This window comes from Anser brachyrhynchus, assembly GCF_964034855.1.
Source record: "Anser brachyrhynchus genome assembly, chromosome: 1".
NCBI classification, from domain to species: domain Eukaryota; kingdom Metazoa; phylum Chordata; class Aves; order Anseriformes; family Anatidae; genus Anser; species Anser brachyrhynchus.
The window spans coordinates 43,567,573-43,589,956 of NC_137694.1; the positions used below are offsets into that span (position 1 = coordinate 43,567,573).

Consider the following 22,384-nt stretch of genomic DNA (forward strand, 5'->3'; position numbering starts at 1 on the left):
CTTCGGTGCTAAAATCCGTGCTTTAAAAATAGCTAGCTGTGGTGGGTAGCCCTTGCTAGTTACTTCGGCTATTTTTTTAATTATACTTCTGGAGGCTGCATCTGGGGATGTGTAAATAGTGGTTTTCAGACTCTCACCCCAGGATGTCCCACCTGTCTTGCAGTGCAAGGTGAGTTAAATTTTTGTTGCTGTAGGGAACAACGCTAATTGTTCCTAAACTGTAACTTACCACTGGATGCAAACAGAATACATGAGATGCTCATTTTGGTCTGCGTTGTTTTTTGCGTTCAGCAGAGATTCTTGTTTGGCACGCTCAGTTAGGCAATGTACTGAAGAATTAGGTCATATATTAAAGTCGTGCCCATGCTGTAGCGAGTGTGGCACACTTGTTAGGAGCCAGCTGCAAACACTGCGTTGATACTTCGACCACCCTAGCTCTACCAGCACACTGCCCACTTGCACAATACTTCTCAAAAGAGGAGCTAACATGTATTGAGCTCTGCCGTATCGGAACCAGATGGTCTTGCTTTCAATCACCTTGCATTACAGTAGATATTTTTAATAAGGATCTGTCTAAGCAATAAATTCCTTTTGCCCTTAGGTGAAGAAGTTACTGTAAACACTTGTCTTAGCAAGTCTTGGAATAGTGAGTCTACTCTGTCCTTAATTCTGTGAATTTTCCTTTCCTGGATGCCCTTGTTAACTTCTGTCTTGGCTTGCTAACCCCCCAGCGCAATATGTTCCAAGCTTTAGATGATAACGGCACATTTTGTCTAGGTTATTACATTTTCCCTTTTTTTTTTCTTAAAGCAGGCTATTACATTAGGCAGAAGTTTAACAAGGATGATGGTAGAAGGCTTCAGAGCAGAAAATCAGACAGTTTGGCTTGCTCAAGAATCCTTTATTTATGCTCCTTATGTGCTTTGTTTTACATCAGCTGTTTTGGCATGGTACAGAGAGGGCAAATCCTTTGCAAAGTTGTGCTTTTAAACACAACTAGCTCAACAATCAGCATCAGGGAACAGCAGCCTTTCCAAAAATTCATACTAATGATAGGACTCCAAAATCTTTGTATTGACTCAACACTAGTGTCCTTGCTGAGATGAATTGACCAGCCATTTATACAAGTACACAAACACGATTTAAGTCTTTTCATGAGATGGTTTCATCTGCTTGGGATGTACTCAATAGAGGTATGTAGTTGGTGCCTCTGTGGAAACATTACAGAACTTATTTTCTTTCCCTTCTGTTGTACGTCTCAGTCTTTCCACTCTAGCTTTCCTTTCCATTTTGGAAAGGTGAGAAGCACAACTGAGCTGGGTAGCCACGTAAGGAGCCAAAAGCCTGGGGCTAAACTTCCAACTGTTAGAAGTCCAGGCATGCTGCAAACGCGTTTGGTATGATCTGCTCCAACACAGAGGTTTACTCTTCTGCTCAGACAAGCAATTGGATTTATTACACAATATGTATTTAACTACAGCTAACTCTGTAAAACCACCACTAACCCAAAACGCTGATGGTGCTTCATGCTTTTCCAGATCATAAGGTTACCTATCATTCTCTTCCTGAGCCACAAGTTGTTTTATCTGAAAAATTACTTGCTCTCTTGTTCTGGTCATGACTTAAAGCATTGATCTTTAGTTAGATGACCATAGTGCAGTAGCATCCCTCAAAGCATGGGATCCTTCTTATAATTTGCCAGATGTATGGTACTTGTCAGTCACAGCAAGTTGCTGTCTACGATATTTTGTACTTAAAAATCCTAGGGAGCCCAAGCTTTGCAGGTCATTGATACAGTCCATGCAAGGAAAACCAAAGAAGGATGAACTACCACACACCACACTGAGTAGCCTTCAGGCAATCTCTGAGCAATTTAGCTTTACAAGTAGGAACACTTCAGCTAGTGGCAAATGCTTCCCCAAGGGAACGACAATTACGGACATTCCTGTGTTTAGCTTTGTCAGCAATTTTATTTTCTTAGAAAGACAGTATTTAAAAATAAGTGAAATTAAGAAATTTCCCCTTGTGCACTGCTGTAAGATTTCCACTCCCCATACAGCTTTTCCAGAAGTCTGTTGTCTGGTCTTAAGAGAGAGGGTTGTGCTATGTGTACCGATCCCGGCTCCACCTGCTGCTACACAGTAGCCACTGCCTTATACAGGGTCTATGCTGCTTCACTTCAGAACAACTCCAGCAGCCCGAATACCTGCATTGTACTGAGGAACCAACACACCTTGTCCTCTGTAGACTAAACCCTTCTGAAGCACAAACTCACACCCGTTAGAGGCTGAAGCTTAGCAGAAATACTCTAACGCAAAGGAAACTAACAGGTAGGTTAAAAAAAGCCCTGAGCAGGCAGACATGGAGATATGGGGAGGGATTTTTTTTTCTTTTGAACATCCAACAGTAAATACAATTGTACAACCACTTTTCAATAAGTACTACAATGAGAAGGACTATGTTGGAGTGGAATAAGAGAAAAGAGGGGGAAGAGGAGGCAGAGACACTAAGAATTAAGCCGCTATTGAACAAAAATGTGGTGTTTTGAAATGGAACACTGGTATAAAAACTATCATCACCAACTAAAGCTAGACATTAATTCCCCCTGACTTCATCTTTTACCCATTCCACACACACTTGAAATCATAGGCGTTTAGACCAACAGTCTCTCTATAGCTTGCTGGACAGACTGGATCTGAGGCTTTAGCTGTGATCCCTCCTTGATGGTGATTGAACAGGCGATGACGGGCCGGGAAACACCGCAAGCCCGGCCCAGGGCCTGCTTGGAGCGCACAAACACATAAGGCACATTCTTGTCCTCGCAGAGAAGAGGGAGGTGCAGGATGATCTCCAAGGGCTCAGCATCGGCAGCCATCACAATGAACTCCGCTATTCCTCGGTTCAGTGTTTTCGTGGCTGTAAAAGAAACTGAAGAGTAAGTCTAGGTCCTTCTGTAATGCACATCTAATGATAAATAACATTAGGAGATACTGAAATTAATGTGAGCAAGGAGGAAATCTAGCAAGATGACAGGCCAAAGAAAACCAGCAGCTACAGGGCCACGTAATAGAACCAAGGCAGCTTCAAGTGCAGGCTGAACAGAGCTGTGCTCAGCAGTGCACGCATGCAAAGATGAAGGCTGGCCTTTGGAGTGCAAATAGCAGATCCTAGGGATGGGATTGTTCACAGGGTCACACCTGGGGTACTGTGCCCAGCTCTGCCCTCAAGCATAGGAGAGATTCACAAACAAGTGATGCCAGCACAGGGCTGCTCATGTACGATCACAGCACACACACCAGTGATACAGTCTGAGCTTCTGCCAGAACTGTGTGTAAATGTTGGAAAGCTTTGTTCTGTGCCTGAATATTGCTTAAGCAGGCTGTAAGGAGGAAAGGGAAGAAAGATACACACAATAGCCAGATCTATATAAAGTTATTGGCCCACAGCTAGAGACAAAATAGAATCTCTAGCCACAGCTTCTCATAAGATCTTTGCTATAAACACAGCATTTCCAGCACGCTTTACAACAGGGAGGTCTCACCTTCATTGGCTCCCTTGCGTAGCTGCTTATAGTTGCAGGACTGCTGCACGAGATCCAGTAGCGTTTTGGTGAGCTGAGCATCAGCCAGCGGGTAGGCTTTGGGATTCACTTCTGCCTCGCTCTAGGGAAAGGAGAGAGTAAAGCGCGTTACATCAGGAGCAAAGGAGCTTGTTCGGAGTAGCGCTAGATAGGCAGCAAGTCCACCACATATACCGGCTGCTGGGGTCACCTCGCTTTTCTGCTCTTAAATTATAATTTAAGAGCCGTTTCGGGGCCGGGGGCCCGGCCGCGCTGCCTCCAGAGCCCCCCGGGCCGGCCCCGGGACCGGCCGGCCCCGCAGCCCGGCCTCCACGTGCTCCCCGCCCGCCGCCGCCGGGCCGGGCCCGGGGCAAGGAAGCGGGGCCAGGGCCCCCCGACCTCACCCCCCCCCCACCGCAACCACCCCGGCCCCGCTCACCATGGCGGCGGCGGCCCGGTGCGTGAGGGAGCGAGGAAGAGGAGGACGAGGAGGAGGCGCAGAGCCCCGGCGCAGCGGCCCGGCCCGCCTCGCCTCGCCTCGCCGGAACTGAGGGGGCGGCAGCGGGAAGAGGCGGGCAGCCCGGGGCCGCCCCTCGCCGCTTTCCTTCAGTGCCGGTTCACCGCCGCGTTACTCCACCCCCGCTGCCCCGGCGGCGGTGACCGAGCCCCGCAGCGCCCTCCCGCTGCGCTCCGAGGGGCTGCGGGGCCGGGGCGAAGCTCCCTTCCCCTCCCCGCCCCGCAGCGGGGCGAGCGGCGGCTCCACCGAGCCCGGCCCCGCCGCCATGTCGCCGCCGCCATGTCGCGACCGCCGCCGCCCTGCGCACGCGCCCGCCGCGCGGCGGGGCCGAGCTGATGGCGGCGGCGGCGGCCGCGTGATGGCGGCGGAGGCGTGCGGCCGCCACGCTGCGGGATGGGCGCTGCCCCTCCGCCCGCCGCTCTGCCTCGCCTGCGCCGTGGGTACCCTGGGCGATGGTGGTGCCTCGGTGGGCAGCGCGGACCCCACTGCCTCCCCTCCGTCCTCCCCGTTCCCCTCCGCAGCCTGGGGTTTGCAGCCCTGGGCTGAGGGGGCTCGGTGCTGGTAGCCCCGCGGGTGGTGCTGAGCTCTAGCCCAGGCCGAAGCATCAACGGGTTGGCCTCTCCCTGACGGGTTGGCCTCTCCCTGACGGGTTTGTCCTCTCCCATCCGCAGCTGGTGCGGAAGAAGCACGCGCTGTCCCGGCTGCGCGATGCCCTGGCCTGGCAGGCGCTGCCCGTCATCCGGCTGTTGGCACTGGACGAGAGGGTCTGCGCCTCTTTGGTAGGAGCCCTCTTTGGTAAGAGCTCCCTTGTGCCGTGCCAGGGAGAAGGCAGGTGCCTGTTTTGGGGGGATAGGTGTGAAAACGTGAGGTTTCTCCCCATTTCAAACACGTTGGAAAAAACGAGACTTGAGTTAGCCAACTCCATGCTTCCACCACCACTGTTAGGTGTAGTTGCTCCCCATGGAAAACTGCTTGGAAGAGGTTAATTAATTTCCCCGCTCCCCAAGGAGCAGAACTGGCACATTAATAAAGCTCCTGCAATTTTCCTGACGTTCCTTTGAAGTCGTTCTGGAGAACAGAGAGTGCTCTGGCGTATGGCTCTTCTCAGCCTGCCCTCCGTCCTGCTCTCACGCCTCACTGCTTTCTCGTCTTGCTGAGCTTGGCATTACGCGAAGGTTCACACAGAAATGAAAGCGTGAGCTTAAAAGGGTGCTGCAGGATCCAATATCAAATATGCAAAGTAATCTATACAGTGCTTTTTTTCACACCATCACGTTAGATGTGTAGAAATTCTGGTAGCTGAAGGTCTGTGATACCTGCTGCTTTCTGGGGGGTTAGCCTCGCAGCAGAACGCTGTGTTCAGAGGGGTGTCAAAAAAGGGCCTTTCCAGTAACAGCGTCTCAGATCTTGAACGTCTCTGACTGGTTTTTCTTTGCATAGCAGTGCTGTTGGTCTTTGAAATGTGTTAAATCTTGACAGAGAAAAAAATAATAGTGTAAATGAGGGAACTGTAAGGCAGGAAGAGAAAGGTGGAAGATCTGAATGCAAGTGCCTTCAAAGAGCAAATATAGTGGATTTCTTTAAGTCCATGATCTCAGTTGCACATCACAGATATTTCTTGTTTTGCCCTTCCCCTCCCATGACACACTGAATAATTCAAGCAGTGTTTTCCCAGTTGGTTTCCTAGCACAAACTCTGCTGTGCGCATGTTGAAAACAGTTTCGTTACAAACAGAACTTTGTGCAGGTTTAGTTTTCTGAGTTGCACACATTTTTATTGTCTGCACACACAGTCCTGTGCAGATGTGGAGGGAGCAGTGCTTATGCCAGTTTGGTCCTACACTGTATGATCCTAACTCTAAATACCCCAGAAGACAGGGAGCCGTACTTGCATTTCAGTGTTCTTCTCTGATCATAAATAATCAGCCTCTCTGAGAATACAATTAAATTTTTTGGGGGACAGCTGTGGGATTTTGCTGTACTTGGTGTAACTCCTGGAACAGTTGGAATCCCAGTCTTGGCTTGGGGTACAAAGAATAATAGGTGTAATAATAGGTGCAATAATAGGTGTAATAATAGGTGTAATAGGTAATAATACAACAGTGTGTAATTGGTCACATTTTTGAGAGATCATGGAGTATCTGGAAGGGAAGTTACTTGGTTGGGTATGCTGAAACAGCTGGTGTGGTGTGACAGAAGTGGGTTCTGGACCAGGCTGGTCAGTGCTGGAGATGCCTGAAGTTGGAAGGAGCTGAGAGGTAGGGTTAGAATCACAGAATCATCAAGATTGGAAAAGACCTCCAAGATCATCTGGTCCAACCACCCCCCTTCCACCAATGTCACCCACTAAACCATGTCCTTAAGCACCACATCCAACCTTTCCTTAAACACCCTCAGGGACAGTGACGCCACCACCTCCCTTGGCAACCCATTCCAGTGCCTGACTGCTCTTTCTGAGAAGAAACAGCAAAGTGAGATAGTGGTTTGTTCTCATTTGTTGCCTAATTGTGCAAATAACTTGGAAAACGGTGCCTAATAACAGCTTCAATTTAGTGTTGGAATTGTTTCCATATGCCTTAAACCTAGAGTTTAAATGTAGTCTCAGCGTTTTCAGTACTGTGGAGGGAGAATGCTGCTCTCAGTGATGGGTGTGAATGGAAGATGGAAGGGACATCTCGCAGCTGGGCTCTAACTTCTGTCATTCTGGAGTGCTGTAATTCAGATGTATGCTGCTGGATACATGCAGTGAGATGTGGTAATGTTTGCAGTTTCATATTTACCTACATAGGTGGAGCCACTGACTTCAACTTTAAAGTACAAGAGTAAAAACAACCTTGTAAAAATTACAAGAGAACTGAGCGCCTCATAGTCCCTTTGTCCTGGTTAAAGGGGCCCTTTTACAAAATACTCCTTGAGAGTATCCACCCTCCTCTGACAAAGTCAGGTTGGTCTGACATGAAGCAGGGGGAAAACAAAACAGTACTGAAAGAATTTGCAGCTCTTTTTGCAAAAAGTGTTTACAGCACTGATGATCACAAGCAGGAACGAGTTCCACAGTTGATTGTGGTTTATCTTTTAGGGATGTGCCATACTGTGGAAGACAGTGACGCCCAGGACCAATTCATAGAAGGTGAGAGGCAGATGTCATGTCTCAGCCACTGGCGGTTTGTGAAGAAGGGTCCATCTTGTCTGATAGTGTGAGTGAGATGCTCGGCTTCTGCACAGTTGGAATTGGGAAGAGCATCTCTTTTCTTTCAACCGCAAGAGTGACAAGCAGGCTGTGCCAATATTTGGGGGGGAGGGTGAGGGTAGGGAAGAAGTGCATGCAGATTTAAATATTAGCATTTCTCTGACAGGTTCTGTATGCACCTTGAATTTAGCATCAGATTGGTAACAGTGGTAAACACAGCTCCATCTTTGGACCTGACTGAAGGCTCCTTAAAGCAAACGGAAGTCTTCCCGTTGGCTTCAGTGAGCTTTCGGATCTAGTGCTTTCTCCTCAGGACAAAGATTATTTGGGATTTAGCCATACAGGCTCCAGAGTCCCCTTTGTGAGCAGTCCTTTGTTTCTGTTCTGAAGGAAGCACCTGCAGGTCTGAGAAGGGATCTCTGCAGTCTGGTTAACCTTGCTTATCTCTGCTGAGTCTAGTGATATTTGCAGAGCAACGATTTCCTACTGTCCGGCCACGAGAGATGAAAGGAGATATGACCAGCTCCTTTCAGAGGGGTATAAGTTTTCAGGCATGTGGTTGAAATGGTGTTACAAAGGTGAGAGGTCATTCTGCCATGATACGGTTCAGCTGAGAGATAGATGCTCTCAAACAGAGCGATTTTAACTTACTGACACCTAATTCTTGAAAATTCTTAGAAATTCTGAGAGTTCTGGGCAAGCAAGGACCACTAAACCATCTATATATCACCTGCCTCAAGATATGCCTCTGCTGAGAGGTGTATCTCTTTAGCTAAAGTAGGTCTCCTAGATAAACCTGCACTATTGCCCTGGATATACCAAGAGACAGTAAACCTAGAAGTCTCTGGTATTTTTTTATGATGCTTTCTTAGAATACAAATGACAAGAATGTGTTACTGTAGAGTGTGCTCTGCTTCAAATGAGTCATGCCATGACAAGAAGATACATACAAATCAGCTTGATCAAATCATATGGAACAACGTTGGGTACAGTGACTCAGTTAAGGGGAGCAAAGATGAGTAGGGTCTTGCTTTCTGGAAAGGTGCACGGGATACCTGCAGTCGGTAGAAATGGCTGGTAGACCTCAGGGACAGTAGCAGCTGGAGGAGGAGCTCTCAGCCTGCTTCTAAGGACACTCAGCAGTTACAGCTCTGATGCCTTCTCTGGAAGGATGTTTTCAAAGGCCGGTTTTCATACAGCAGGAAGCCTGCTCTATTCAATTACCAGATTTTTTTTTAATAGCTTCAGACTAGGGCTTTGTTTCCTTCCCTTCCTGGTTCCTTATGTTTACTTGGTGTCCTGATGCTCTGTTTGTCACTTGCAGTTCATTTCCATGCATGGTTTGTGGTGCTGCTAGGATTGCTGTAATATTGCCACAGAGAGCCCCGGCTGGGCTATCAGGAGTAATAGCGCTGGGACTGCTGGTGTTACCCTGCTCTCTCAGCACCCTCACGCTCATTTAATGTCTAAGCTCTTTGCTCACTGGCCTGCTAAAGCCCCGTGGAAGATGGATTGTGAGCGCTCTTCGATGTGAGTTACTGATCCTGTTTCTCCTGCCTAGTTCTGGTGCATCTGGTAGTGGAGCTGAAGTCCGAGCAGTACTTGTGCTACATTTTGGATGAAAGCCAAAAAGAGGTCAGTGAAGATGAATTCCCTGCCCTTCCCTTCAGTCTTTCAGAGGTTGAAGAGATGGGGGAATGAGAACCCCTCCAACACTGCAGCTACTGCACTCAGATGCAGCTTCTGCTGTAACATGACGTCCTAATGCCAGCTCCCCTGCTGTGATTTTGGCATTGTTGGTGTCTGCTCCGGAGTTTTCTATTGTTCCCATGACACGTTACAGCTGTATGGCTTCATGATGTTCTCATGAAGCTGTGTGCCGTCCTCAGATTCTTCTTTTCCTCCCTTACCATGACAGTGGTATGAGGAGCTTTCTCAGCCCGTGCTTTTGCTGTCTTTATTCCTAAATTTGTGGTGGCCCTATGGGATACAAAAAATCAGGAAATAGCAAAAGTGGGGAGAAGTTCAGCTGGTTCGTCTGCTCATAAAGGAGCTGGAGGGGAAAGGGATAAAAAGGGACAATAAGCAAGAGATTTCTTGAATTAATTAAGAGACCACTGCTGCTTTTAGAAGACTTAATCGTTGTGTTCAGAGTTTTCCTCTGATCTATCCTAAATGGCGAAGAGGACCCACTTTAGGAAAGATCCTGTTCTGGAGCATTATATATCACAGAGAGCTTGCTGTTCTGTGTGCATTTCTACCTTTGGTCTGTGTTCTTAGCCATGAAACGCTTTTTTCTTTCTTCTTTCTGTCTCCTCTACAGCTGAGCAAAGCAACTACCATGAGAGGCAGCCTGCCCATATTCACACTCCTGGGCAAGCTGGCAGATGCCATCCCAGTCTTTGCTGATATACTGGTGGTAAAGCACAGTGAGTAACCTGTCATGCTCCACCGAGGGGTTGTAGTGACAGCCCTAATACACCTAAGCGTGCGTGCACTGCCCCATCCCTGATGTGTGAGTTTATGAAGGCCACACAAGAATCTTCTCCCAGAAGCTGGAGTGGCGTTCAGACCTCTTGGGTTGCTGGTCAATACCTCAATAGCAGGCTTGATGTCATGCTCTTAGCCAGCCTGGCAAAACCAGCCTCTGAACTGGGGTTTGTATGTATGCCCTGCAGGAATATGCATTTAGTTTTTCTTTCCTTGGTCCAGCCCCTGGGGGTCTGGTAAGCATACTTAGCTGTGTGGGGAGGTAGCTGGGGGTGGTGGACCTTCATGTGTTGAACAGTGAGCTCCTCTGGCTATTTTTTACTGTAGCTCTGCTCAGAGACTCTTAGGAGCATTCCCTGATTTCCTAAATGTTTGACTGGGTCAGGGGGAGAGATGGTGGTGAAGTAGTGCATCGTCTAATCGTGGCATTCAGTAATCTGCATACACCAGTCTGTCTGGTGGGCTTTGGCAAGTCATACTGGTTTTGACTGGGAGGAGACAGTGAGCAGCTGTGTGGTGCTTGGCTGCCTACTGGGTTTAAACTACAACACAAGGTTTCAAGGGTGCTGTAACAAAGTCAGTTCATTGGTGTGAATGCTTGCAATTTCTGTTCCTCACACTAGGTAATTTAGTGGATCATCTGCCGTTGGGCTTGATGTACCCAAACGAAGGTGTAAAGGCTGCTGTCTGCTACTTGTATGGCAAGCTGTACTCCTCTCCTGTTGGCACAGAAAGGCTCTCGGCACACTTTGAAGAAAAGCTGTGTGGTCTCTTCTTGAATACTTTGGGCCATGCTCAGACAAAGGAGCTTCAGGTTAATTGTTTGGGTAAGGCATTGCTGAGAGAAACTGCAAGGTGCAAGGGAAGGCTTAGAACAAAGGAGAAATCCTTGGATAGTTTAGATGTCCTGATGTGGGTTGGTCCCTAGAAGAGTTGTTTTTCTGCTTGTTTGAAGCAGTTGATCCTTGCTGTTACCACACAGCAATCAAATGACCCAGACCTGCTGCTAGAGGTGCATACGTGCACTGTGTATAAGTGAATGCCCGGAAGTGTCTGAACGCAAACGCTATGCACAGACAGGTGGGATTTGTAGGGCAGTGGGAAGGAGTCTAACAAATATCATCTTCAGGTATGGGGCATCACGTTCTTCAGGTTAAAAAGGTAATGCGGAAGTGGTGTTTTCATGCATTTATGCTTCCAACTGCGTTTATGTGCTGGAGAGCACAATTTCAGCCTTCCTGGCACTTCTTGTTTGCAAACCATCAAGGGAATTTCTTGTTCTTGTGGGAGGTGAGTAAGAATTGGATTGCTCCTTAGATCATCTACTCAGCCACTAGAAAAGGATGATGATTCCTTTGAAAGTTGAGCTCAGGCACTACCCCTTGTGAGTTTGTACTGATGTGTACTGATGATTTGCATCAATACCTGTAACAGTGCTCCATACTTTTATACTGGGGGTGCTTTTTTTATATATGTGTGGGTGTCCTTTAACTAAGTGCAGTTATTTCTGTAAGAGCCTGTCCCATGTGCAGTATGATGCTCACTCTTGTTCCCACATTTTCAGGTTTGCTAAAGGAGCTGCTGAAGTCTGACCATTTTGTATCCATTCTTATGAATAATTCAAGGACAGAGGAGGAATCTGAAAACTCTGACTTCTTAGAAGGGGAAAATCCACTTCCACTTGTTCTCAAAAAGGTGATTGCTAAAGTAGTCTTACAGCATGCAGCCTATGACTTTCTAACGGGTTATCCCTTGTTCTGAGATGAATTGTTGGTAGAAGTAAAAATTTATTAGCCTCTATTGAATCTTTATTCGATTAACTTGAATGCTGTTGCCAACACTGACTAGCAGTAGAGACTGCAGTGGAAAATGGGGACACCCCCTTAGATCTCCTCATTGTTCATTCCTGAATCATGCAGGGGAGAGGTTTTCCTTGTGGCCTCAGCTGGTTTTACTCACCATTGCTTGAAGCTCTTGTAGTGTCATTAAGACTAAGCATTGGGGCAGAGCTATTCTTCTATAAGCATATATATATATAAATATATATGTGTGTATATATATTCTTATATTCTTATATTCTCTATTGTAGTTCTCGTGATTTTCCACATTTTTTGTGGATTTGGCCTAGTGTTTTGCCTTGCCTTACCAAGTTTAATCAGTGAAATACATGCCAAAAGAGAGATATTTTATTTAGTTATTTTAAATTTAAAAATTTAGAAGGAACTGTTCACTGCTCATATCTGCACAGTTTCCTTCATTTTTTTCTTTTTGGCTTTTGCTTCCCAACAGTTTTTGTTGACCAGAGATGAGATGTTACAGGCAGCGAGTTCTCACTGTGTGGCTGCAGTGCTGGTTCACTCTCCCAGCAGATATGCTCCTGCCTTTATTCACGCAGATGTCCCAGGTAAAGAAGTGCAATAACATTGTATTGTTTGTCTCTCTGGCTCTTTGTTTTAGGAATCAGTCTGGCCCCATGAGATCCACTGCTGGCATAATCTATGCAATGATCTTTTTGTATCAGTAAAAATGTCTAATGTGATTTTAGAAATAGAAGTGAAGAAGGAGTTTTCAGTTGGAAGTATAATAGCAGCTGTCAACAGGCAGAATGGAGTTTCCTCTGCAAGAATCTGGACATTCCTTGAGGTCAAGGCCCATCATGCAGTATAGATACTTGGTACGCAGAACTTGGTTTAGGAGATCTAGCTTTAGAATCCAGCTGTGGGAGATGGTTCATTGATTCACTCTACTCCCACAACACAGGAATGCTCTGTTTTTGCAAATTCTTTGTGAGACAGAAAAGTTCTGAGAGAAAAGATCACTTCACCTGTTATAGCTTGCTTTGTGGCTCTTCATTTGTTCCAAAGGTGAGAACCACAATTCAGCTCCTGCTGTATAAGTTTGTGCTGGGAAGAAGCCTGCCTGTGGGTCTCTGCTCTCTAGTCACTGTGTTTTGAAGACTAGCATACCTCCAAGAATCCATTCCAGCCTCCATTCCTGCCATTTCGTAATACAACAGTTCTCCCTATGGCTGTTGCTATGCCTCCTGCTTTCCTCCTCCTCCCTCTGCTCCATTCTAGGAGCAGCTGTGCATGCTGTGAACAGACTGCCTTTTACCAGGGTGCCCTTATTTGTGTGTGCCTGTGTTCACAGAATTCCTGTTCGAGTGTCTCTTGTGCAACAGCGAGATTCTCATCTGGTCAGTGTATTGCTGTCTGCTTCTGCTAACTGAAGAGCGCCTTTTCTTTTCCAAGTGTCACACAGTCTATGGTGAGTCATCAGCCTTTCCGACAGAGCGACCGCAAGTAATGCTGCCAGCATTGCTTGTGCCTCGAGCTGCATTTCAGCACTTCACACACAATCACAGTTTCCAGTCAGGATTTATAAAGCACTGAAAATGAGTACTCACCAGATATATTTGTGATGTCTGCCACGGCTTGAATTTACAGTGCCACTGTCCTAATGAGTTGCCGATGAGCATGCATCCATTATAATAACTAGTTATGATGACTGTTAGTATAACCTTACTATTACTAGTAACCAGTTATCAGGAGTTACTACTAGGTGTTGCAGTGGAGATGCCAAGGATGGATTTAGGAAGGCCAAATTCCTTCCATTCTTCTGAACTTTCCTCCTGCAGTGGAGATTAAAGCCTGTGATCAGGGAGCTGAGTGAATACAGTATTTTAGAGAGTTGTTTCTGCCAGTGGCTCAGAAAAATGATTGTTTAAATCTTCCTTCCTTTCAAAAGTTCATTTTGCTTCCATCCTGGAATTTGGGGTATTAAAAACCCTCTCTGTGACTTCTCTTGAACATTGCAGGCATTGAATCTCTGGTGAGGAGTCTCCAAGATGTCCTGCAGCTGAACAATGTGGAGTTACACAAGCAAGGGCTCCTGCTCTTCACTGAAATACTGAAACGGTAAGGAAGTGCCCTCTATCTGGCTTGCACAGGCAGCTTTTGGTGCTCCAAAATGGAAACTGTTGTGCTTTTGCTTTTTAAGGTTTTTGTCTAAGGACCAATACCTACACTGCTAGAGCTTTTGTGTTTGAAGCACGTTGTCCTCTTTGTGCATACAACCACCAGTATATCTGCATCCCCCTGCTTCCTTGGCAGTCTGGGAGGTGAATTTTCCTTTCAGCTGTAGACAGAACAGGAGGGGAAGACTAGGAAGGTCCAGGTGTATTTGAGCAGGCTGGCTCCTGCTAAGAGTGACAAAATAGAGCATGTAAATTCCATGGCTTCGAGTCCTCTGTCATCAGCTGAGCTAAATTCAAACAGCAAAAACAAATTCCAGGCTGAAATATTAATGTGTTCTGTCAGTTTTTCCCTTGTTTTCTGCTAAGGAATAACATACCCTGGCTTGTTTATCTTCTGTGCTTCCTGTTCCTGCCTGTGTGATCTTGTTCCTGTCCTGTCATGGTAGTGACAGAGTCTTGTTTTCGCCACTTAGTTCCCCCAGGAGAGCCCTGGAGCTGAATTTTGGAAATGTCAGTCAATTTTATAGCAAGTGGTAGGTTAAAAAGGAGAAGGAAAAGCAGCTGCACTAGAACAGCATGAGGATGCCAGTGTGGGATCTGTCAGAAAGAGAAACCAGAATGTGGGAAACACTAATTACAGCATTTATGCTTGTAAAACAAAGGGAACGCTCTGTGCAATTACTCCAATTTTCTAGCGTACACATTCTGTTTCTCTGAGGTTTACATTTGAAATGTCACTTTATTTAAAACTATATAATACGGAGAGAAGGGTCTCATCCTGGAACCTCTCTTCTTGTTTTTTCTTGCAGCTGGATTCCCTTGCTCTGTAAGTGACCACCACGCTCTGGTGTTATCCAGACAGGACGTGCTGCCTCTGTTGGCACTGTTAGAAGTGTCAGGAATGGTGTGTAGCTCTCCCTGGAGTGCTCCTTGCCTCTCCCAGCACAGAGTGGCAGGCACAATCTGGGGCCTGGAGACACGAGGCTGCAGGAAGGTGCAGGAATGCTGTCCTTAATGCATTTTTTTCCAGGCCCTGCAGACATCCTAGTGCACCATATTGCAAGTGGGTTTGTGCCTCTTGAGTGAGTCAGCAGCACTCCTCCATCCCTTCCTCCCTGCATGAGTCAGCGAGGACTTTTTTTCCCGATGTGTTTTACTTCAGAGGGTCAGTGATTAAAGGAAGGAAATAGAGGGGATTAATAGAATTACAGTATAAGTAGAAACAACTTCAAGTTCAGCACATTACTTACGGCTTGGGCCAGAGGCTGATCCTGGTGCCTGAGCTCCCCGGCCTTTTCCCTGCCTTGCCCACCTCTCAGCCTTTTCTCACAGCAGAACGTGAGGTGACTGTCAAACTGGATTTGATCCCGTTGAGTAACTAAAGAGTGGTTCTGCCTCTGCTCACTTTTTGCCCTGAAGCTGAGCTGCAAATTTAATTTCTACTGAAGTTTGCTTTTCTCTTACATTTGTGCATGGGAGCTTGTGCTCCTGGCTTGCTTTAGTATGGCATGTCTGTGAAAACTGAGTAACAGGGAATACTCCGGCTTCCAAGTCTGGATGCTGTCATGCTGTCCTTCTTTTCTTGCTTTGCTTTGGAGAGGCCCTCTGGCAGGCCATTAGTGCCTCTCTCCCACATGTAGCTGCCTGTCTTCTCCCTTATTTCACGATTGTACCTGACTTGCCAGGAGCCACATGAGCACAGTCTGCCCTTTGCACATCTCTGCCCAGTAATGGGATTAATGACTTGTCATCCCTCCGTGCTCTTGTGTTGAATACTCAAAGGTGTTGGGCCACAAGGTGATCAGATGACCAAAATGATCACTATCAAGAAAAAAAGTCAAACCCATTGTTTTTTTTTTGTTTGTTTTTTGTTTTCCTGTTTACTTTTTAAGTTCTTGAAAGTTCCAGCCCTTCTGGCAGCATCTGCCATTAGAACTGCTGTAGGACTGTTAGGGAAGCTATTATCATGGCCTTGTCCTTGTTCTAGGATGGTAGTGTTTACTTGTTTACTCAGAAATATGGATTGCCAGATTAACCTGCAAATGGTCAGAGCAGATGGTCTCGGAATTACGTCCTAGGTAGAGAGATCTCTGTGTTTTGCAGAGCCTGTTTTTCATGTGCTTTTCATGTCACTATTTGCTGGTACACTCACAGAGTTATCCAGGCTGCGGGGTTTTTTTCATCATAGTGGGGCTCCAGACCTGCTGAAGTTCACTCTTTGTAGCAAACCCTCCACCTGCTCAAATTTGAGACTACATCCTTGAGAGCAGCTGGCTCTGAATACTGAAAAGCATGGTTGGAACCACACGGCTCAGCTGTCCATTTGGTCAGATAAGGGGAGGATGATACTGTTGCTTACTCTGACAATATTATTCTTGCTTATTCTGTTTCCTCTTCGCAGGCAACCAGTGGAAATCACGTTATTCACAAACCGAGGCATATGCCTAGATGCCATTGATGTTCTGATGAAGACAGTGGACTGCCCAGTGCTGGAGGTGGTAGTGGAGGCTGTGAAAGCTGTGGCAGCTTTTCTGAGGTAGGCAGGAAAGCGTTTACAGGCTTTTCTTCAGATAGATCTGAAGAAGTGTTGGTCTCTGTGGCTCCCTTGTGTCTGTGTGGGTGAGTGTGCACTGCAGTGGGAATTCTGGCTGAGTAGGCATGGGTATAGCAGAGCTAGCTTCCCACCCACCTGCCGGGGCGCTGGAGCTGTGGTAGGCAGCAAGATGCTGCAGCAAGGACCTAGCATCCCAGGCAGGCCTGTAACTGCAGCTGCTGTGGCTGTGTCACGCTCTGGCCTATCCCAACAGATAAGAAAGACCAAGCATAAGACCACGTACAGTGATATGTTTCCTGAATGTAGTGGGAGTGGACACTAAACGCAGCGAGGGTGTGTTTGGGCTCGCATCTGCATGAAGGCACTGTTCAGACCTTAGTATGCTGCGCTGGAGAGAAATGGCAGTGGCACACTGCTATCCAAAGGGGTGTTATTTCTGCTGGTGTCTCCTTCCCACGTGGAATGTCCCCAGCAGGGAACGCACATGCTGTCTTTCTTTCTTCTTGTTCAGGAAGGACCATCTGAGCTCTCCTCCAGTCCCGTATGAAAAGCTGCAGAAACTGCTGGAGGCAGTGCTGAAGAGATGTGCTGACCTTTCCCCACCACAGAGTAGCAAGAAGCATGCAGTAAGTCACGAGTTGTGCTCATTGGTAGGACCAAGCCGGATAGGGATGATCCTCCTAGCATGTGGATGTTGTTTATATGTTCCGTACCCTTACCTGTGACTGTTGGGGTCTCTGGTGTTTCTTTTGATCCTCATGCCTTGACAAGGTAACAATCATCGTCTCTGAAGGAGCAAAAGATGGGTGCTGGTGAGTGCTCTTTTTAAATCAGTGAAAATTGGTGGGGCACCAAGTGAGCGTGCTGCTCTCGTTATATATTCAGCGCTGCTAGGTTCATTTGAACCTCCCCTTCTTTGGGCCCCCGCTTGTAGGCTGCATCACGCAGTCTATTTTTTTGGCAATGAACATCTCTCGCTGTGCCTTCAGACCAAGAGAGTCACGTTGTATACACAGTGATTCCTTAGCAAGGGAGTTGTTAGCCGCTATTTGAACTGCCAATCCCTTCCTGTTCCTGGAATATGTTCCTGGAATATGTTCCTGGAATACGCAGTTAATGTGATGTGCTGCTGGGACCTGTGCACCTGTGAGGGGAGCTCCCATCACTGATGACTAGTGACAAGGCAAGGCCTGAGCCTTCTTGCTTTAGGCTCAGGGTCATGTAGGTTTAGATTGCATTTTTGGAGCGGCAAGAGCATCTTGTGGGGGTGCCAGAACCCAAAATACCTGCTGAGCTATCTTTAGGCCCAAGTTGTTTGGTACCAAATGTCTGTCTTATCTGCCTGGAGAAAACATAAAAGCTTTCTGCCCCATAGGTAGATGTTGGTCAATCTATTTGCACACACAGCTTTGTGTCAGGATGAAAAGCTTCACAGGAAGGTAATTAGGCAGACAGCATAGACATTCAGGCTGTCTTTAATGGGGGAAAAGGAGAAATGATTGTAGCTGTAATAACGTGCTGCAGTATCAAGATGCAGTATCAGATGGGGGAAGATAAGGAGTTCTGAACTGCCAGGCCCAGTGCATTGCCAAGTCATCCTCTGGCAGTATTCAGAGCAGACCACCTCAACAGGTTACGGTGTAAAGGCAAATTTTGAGTTCCAAGTGTTTCCCAGCTTGGGCAGACGATGAACTCTGACCCTGCAGGTGGCTTCTGGCTAAACTCAGTAGGATGCTGTGTGGGAACGAGGGCCAGTACATGCATAGTTGCTTACAAATCTGAGCCAGAGTGGAGAACTTATAAGATTTCTGAAGAGGGAGAGAAACTGCTCAGCACCAAGTCAATAGTAATTGGAAGAAACACAATAAATTAAAAAAAAAACAACAACCACTATCCAAGTATTCCCAGAAGGGTTTGAAGCTGAGCTGTTTAAAACTCAGATTAGACCAAACCATGGCAATACAGGCTATACTGCCCAAGGGACACGGTAGTGCAGAATTAGCCCTGTAATTCTGCCTTCCCTAGGAAGAGCACAGTAAATCTCTAACTCTGCCCTCCCTAGGGAAAGCAGAATAGTAAAGAAACACCTATGTAAAAGAAGTGATTGAAATGAAAAATGTTCTTCTCCTACTGCTGGTATCAGGGAATAAAACCATTTTGTCTGACACTGAACACAAGATTTTGAATAATTCTGTCCTTTAACAGGGCGATCTCCTGTTCCCAGTGTCTCAGAGTCTTAGCAGAGTTTCTCAGAGACAGGGCCAGCTCTTGCTCAACACCCTGGAAAGTTTCAGAAGTGCCTGCAGGTGAGGACAAGGGAGGGATGCAGGTGGGTAGTGTGTGTGTCTGTCCATCTGTCCTTGTGACTGAATTCCTTTACCAAACCCACCACTTAAATACCACAGGTGGGTTCAATGCATGGCGCTTGTCAGTGAAACAACAGAAGGAGGGATATGTAGTAATAGTGAACATTTTGTGACACCTGTATGTGTCTGCTAAGAAAATTGACTCAGACCTAGCAGCTTCATATTTTGGTCAGTGAAGGACTGCTTGGAAATTAGCCCAAACTGGTGGTGATACAAGAACTGTTGGAAGGTATGTGTGAAGCTGTATTCCTGTGCCCTGGGGTACGCGGTCTCACTGCTGGAGGGGCTAACCATTTAACAGGTAGATATCTGCCCCAGATGATGACCTTGTTAGTTGCTCATGTCTGTAACCTGTTACTGCAAGGGGGTTTATAGTCACCGACTTTTCCCGTTTTGCTGTGTGAGAGCTCTCTCTCAACCCCCAGCTGCACAGGAAAAGGTGATAGATGAGTTTGGGTATGAAACCAGATCTGCTGTTAGGCGAGTCTGGTCACCATGGTTATTTTGCCTTGCATCACTTATGTTTGTCTTGGCTGAGAGAACTCAGTCAGAAGATGTCCCTGTCTGTGCTGACCCAGTGTCTTGGGATGGTGCTGAAGGTTGTCATGTTTTTTGGATGAGCTGAGTGGCCCTCAGTCTGATTTTCATGAGGTTTGCTGTATTGTGCTCTAGGCACTGTGGCCTGGCTGAAAAACTTTACTCTTGTGATAATAGGGCCTCCCACAGCAGATATTTTATTCAGAGAATCTAAGTCTTCCTTTCCCAAAGCGTGGTCATCTTGTGCAACATTGCTGACTTTTAATAGCTTCACTCAGGAGGTAGCTCTGTGTTATTGCCAGGTTCCTATGTTTGCAGCCCATCAAGTATCTGTGGGGTCCTTCGTGGTGGAAATGTAGTGTCTCCTGGCTTCCTTTACAAAGTGAGGAGGATTCCTCTCTCCTCTGGTACCCGCTGTGTGTTTGTAGGTTAGCAGTGGAATTCCAGAGTGACCCCATGGCCCAGGAGAACGCTTTCACTGCCCCTGGCTCGGAGAGCAAGGAGACGCTGAGCAACTTCTCTGAGTTCCTGCTGAGGATCTGTGACAGTCTCTGCATACCCATGGTCATGGTAAGGCTTCTTTTGGACTTGATCTGTTCCTTTAAACTTGGTCTATTCCTTATGAAAGGTGCCCTCAAGCACCAGCAGTAGGTGGTACAGGTCTTACGGGGAAGGGAGCATGTAGAGTAAACCCAGAATAGCTGTGACATTTGCTACTTCTTCAGAGCCAAATGCGGTATTAGATAGTTCATGCAAAATGGGAGTATTTAGTCTCAGAGGGTGGAGAAATTCTTAAAGTTTCCATGTAGATGGCAGTGTCTTTCCTCAGACCGTGCAATCCCCATAGCATACCTGCCATGTTATCTAATCCATGGCAGCCCCGTTGCAAACGTTGAGTAAATTTTACTGGTGCTTTGCCACAGGTTCAGGTATGGATCCTTGCGGTTGCTGTGGAGGCTTGGAGATGTTTTGGTTTTATAACCAGTCTGCTGGTAGGCAGCTGCAGTGGCACTGCTGTTGTCAGCCTTGAAGGGAAGGTGCAGTGCGTGTCCAGTTTGGCAAAGCTGGAGACAGAGAGCTGCTTCTTGCTCATTGGATCTGGGTAAAAATTAATGGACTGTGGTAAAATTGTCCAGTGACCTTCTGCAAGAGTGAGCTGAGTCGTTCTATTCCAAATGTTTTAGTGCTGGACTCTGTGGAGAACTTAAATGCCTGTTTGCCACTGCTCAATAAAACTCTACATTAAGTGTTGCTGAAGTCAGCTGCACTTAAGTATATGTCCTGTGCTGTATGCCGTGCTGCAGAATTGGCCATCGGACCTGCAAGAGCAGTTATGGCCAGGGTAATGTGGGCAGTAATGGGGCTTGACTGGTTGCCAGCTGGAACCAGGAAAATGTTTCACGTTTGCTGTAATGTCTTGCAGTGTTAGCTGCGTAGCTCATAACATTGGCTGAGGGGAATGTTAGTTGCTTTCAAAGTGCTACCAGGCATTTTGGTAGAACTATTACTCTATCTGTTTGGATTTAGGAAACTTCCTGAGAGGGCGGGAGGCATGAAGAAAGCTGCTGCTTTCAGTGTGTATTGCATATCATGCCTCTGATCCTTCCTTCCTTCCACAGAACTACCTGGAAAGGGCTGTCAGCTCATCGGTGATGGAGGTTTTCATCTCAGCACTAAATACCCTCTTTATGGTGGTGCCAAACATGCGGATTAAGTTCTCCAAAAAGCTGGGTATGGTGGTAGCGTGGGATCATGTTCTCTGTGCTGATTAGAACTCCTATGTACTCTGTATTCCTTGCTCTTTGCACACCACAGCGGTGACACACAGAATTCAATTCCTCTCTTCTAAACGTGTAGAGCTGTCAAATCTTCCCTTTTCCTTCTGAGCAGACAAACAAAGCTCAGATACTCTCCTCCAAACCAAACTTGGAAGAGGTTATTGTGGGAGAGATGGCCTAACACATGTATTCTTACTGATACGGCCTGCCTTGTTCACCAGGCTTGCATGGAGATAATTATGGGGCCAGGCTACTATTTTCCTTTATCATAAATATTCTGTGCTCCTTTGACATTTCTGCCTTGCTTTCTGTCTAGCATCCTCCTCCTTCATCCGACTGACGCTGGAGCTGAAGGCCAGATTTTGCTCTGTACAAAGGTATTGTGCTATGTGTATTGAGAGTGAGTCAAAAATTTCCGGAGGGCAAAGCAGATCAGGCCTTATCTGATGCACCTGATTTAAGCAAGAAGGGAGGTTAAGAGACTCAAGAGTGGTTGTATCTTACGGCAAATTGTAAACACTGCCTTTGGAAAAGCTGGATCTGTGAGAAGGGAGAAGCAGTTAGCTAGGGGGAGGGTGAATTTTCACAGCTCTGTGAGAATTCTGTGCTCCTCTGTGAGCTGTGCAGAGATGAAGCAGCCTGACTTTGGAAGAGTGAAGTTGGTGGGTGCTTTGTAAAGGAGTAACAGTAGCATCAGTTCCATCTGAGCTCCGGCTTCCAAGGCACATATCACCACTACCTTTGTTCCCTGGGGTGTGATAAGGCGTAAGATGTGGGAGGGAGGAGGAAGACTTCAAGAGGAGGCCTTGCAAAGGGTCTTCTGTAGCAGAGATTATGATTTCTAGGTTGAGTAATGATAGGGGAGTCTCCCTTCTGCTCGGCAGAGATGTTTTACCTCCTCTTCCCTATGACTGTATCTCATTAAAAGTAAACAAAATACACTGCACCCTCATACAGCTTAACACTGTGGAAATTAAAGTGGGGATGTTTGTGCCTGTGAGTGGTGTCTGGGGAGTGACCTAGGTCTCTAAGTACAGTAGTGTGTGGCATCAAGGATGCTAAGGTACAGCGTGAAGATGTTTGATTATGTCCTATTCTGAATGAAATAATTGGAGAGAGAAGTACTTACAATTAGAGCTGTTCTCACCCTTTTATGTGACATTCTATTGACATTCTTCATGGTTCATCCCTGGAAACACCATTGTGCCAAAATCTTTCACACTGGCAAACTCCTCACCAGTGTTTGCCAGTGAAATTAGGTATCAGGATCCACCCTCGTACAGCATTCTCTGCAAAGTTAGGGGTCCTGCCCTTGCAGGACTTCATGCGAATACATGATACGATGATTGTGAGAATACCCTACTGTATTCATATCATCCCAAGGCATCTGGAATTGCTCACTGTTGTCACCGCTACTG

General features: G+C 46.7%; 2 protein-coding genes across 4 annotated transcripts in view; one reads left to right on the top strand and one right to left on the bottom strand.

The window, feature by feature from the left end:
- Window positions 1-880: 880 nt before the first annotated feature.
- SNU13 (small nuclear ribonucleoprotein 13) lies at window positions 881-4,381 on the bottom strand. The gene is made up of 3 exons (XM_080601320.1): window positions 3,999-4,381; window positions 3,542-3,662; window positions 881-2,916 (listed from the first exon to the last, which is right to left on the bottom strand). The coding sequence occupies exons 1-3, from the start codon at window positions 3,999-4,001 to the stop codon at window positions 2,654-2,656; spliced, it is 387 nt and encodes a 128-aa protein (XP_080457446.1). The 5' UTR covers window positions 4,002-4,381; the 3' UTR covers window positions 881-2,653.
- Window positions 4,342-22,384, top strand: part of LOC308176095 (coiled-coil domain-containing protein 134-like) — a gene marked incomplete at its 5' end in the record, with an annotated part of 40,187 nt that continues 22,144 nt past the window's right edge. For all 3 annotated transcript variants that reach the window (XM_080551333.1, XM_080551330.1, XM_080551331.1), the window contains 16 exons: window positions 4,342-4,542; window positions 4,748-4,871; window positions 7,155-7,205; window positions 8,827-8,900; window positions 9,589-9,694; window positions 10,379-10,582; window positions 11,320-11,450; window positions 12,045-12,159; window positions 12,906-13,022; window positions 13,573-13,672; window positions 16,133-16,267; window positions 16,797-16,911; window positions 18,491-18,591; window positions 19,617-19,758; window positions 20,808-20,919; window positions 21,283-21,343. In XM_080551333.1, the coding sequence (XP_080407459.1) occupies window positions 4,342-4,542; window positions 4,748-4,871; window positions 7,155-7,205; window positions 8,827-8,900; window positions 9,589-9,694; window positions 10,379-10,582; window positions 11,320-11,450; window positions 12,045-12,159; window positions 12,906-13,022; window positions 13,573-13,672; window positions 16,133-16,267; window positions 16,797-16,911; window positions 18,491-18,591; window positions 19,617-19,758; window positions 20,808-20,919; window positions 21,283-21,343 (1,889 nt within the window). The remainder of the gene's footprint in view (window positions 4,543-4,747; window positions 4,872-7,154; window positions 7,206-8,826; window positions 8,901-9,588; window positions 9,695-10,378; window positions 10,583-11,319; window positions 11,451-12,044; window positions 12,160-12,905; window positions 13,023-13,572; window positions 13,673-16,132; window positions 16,268-16,796; window positions 16,912-18,490; window positions 18,592-19,616; window positions 19,759-20,807; window positions 20,920-21,282; window positions 21,344-22,384) is intronic.

Coding starts and splice junctions, on each gene's coding strand:
- SNU13 (XM_080601320.1), bottom strand. Junction 2,917..3,541: donor ACGCAAGGGAGCCAATGAAG/GTGAGACCTCCC, acceptor TTTCTTTTACAG/CCACGAAAACACTGAACCGA.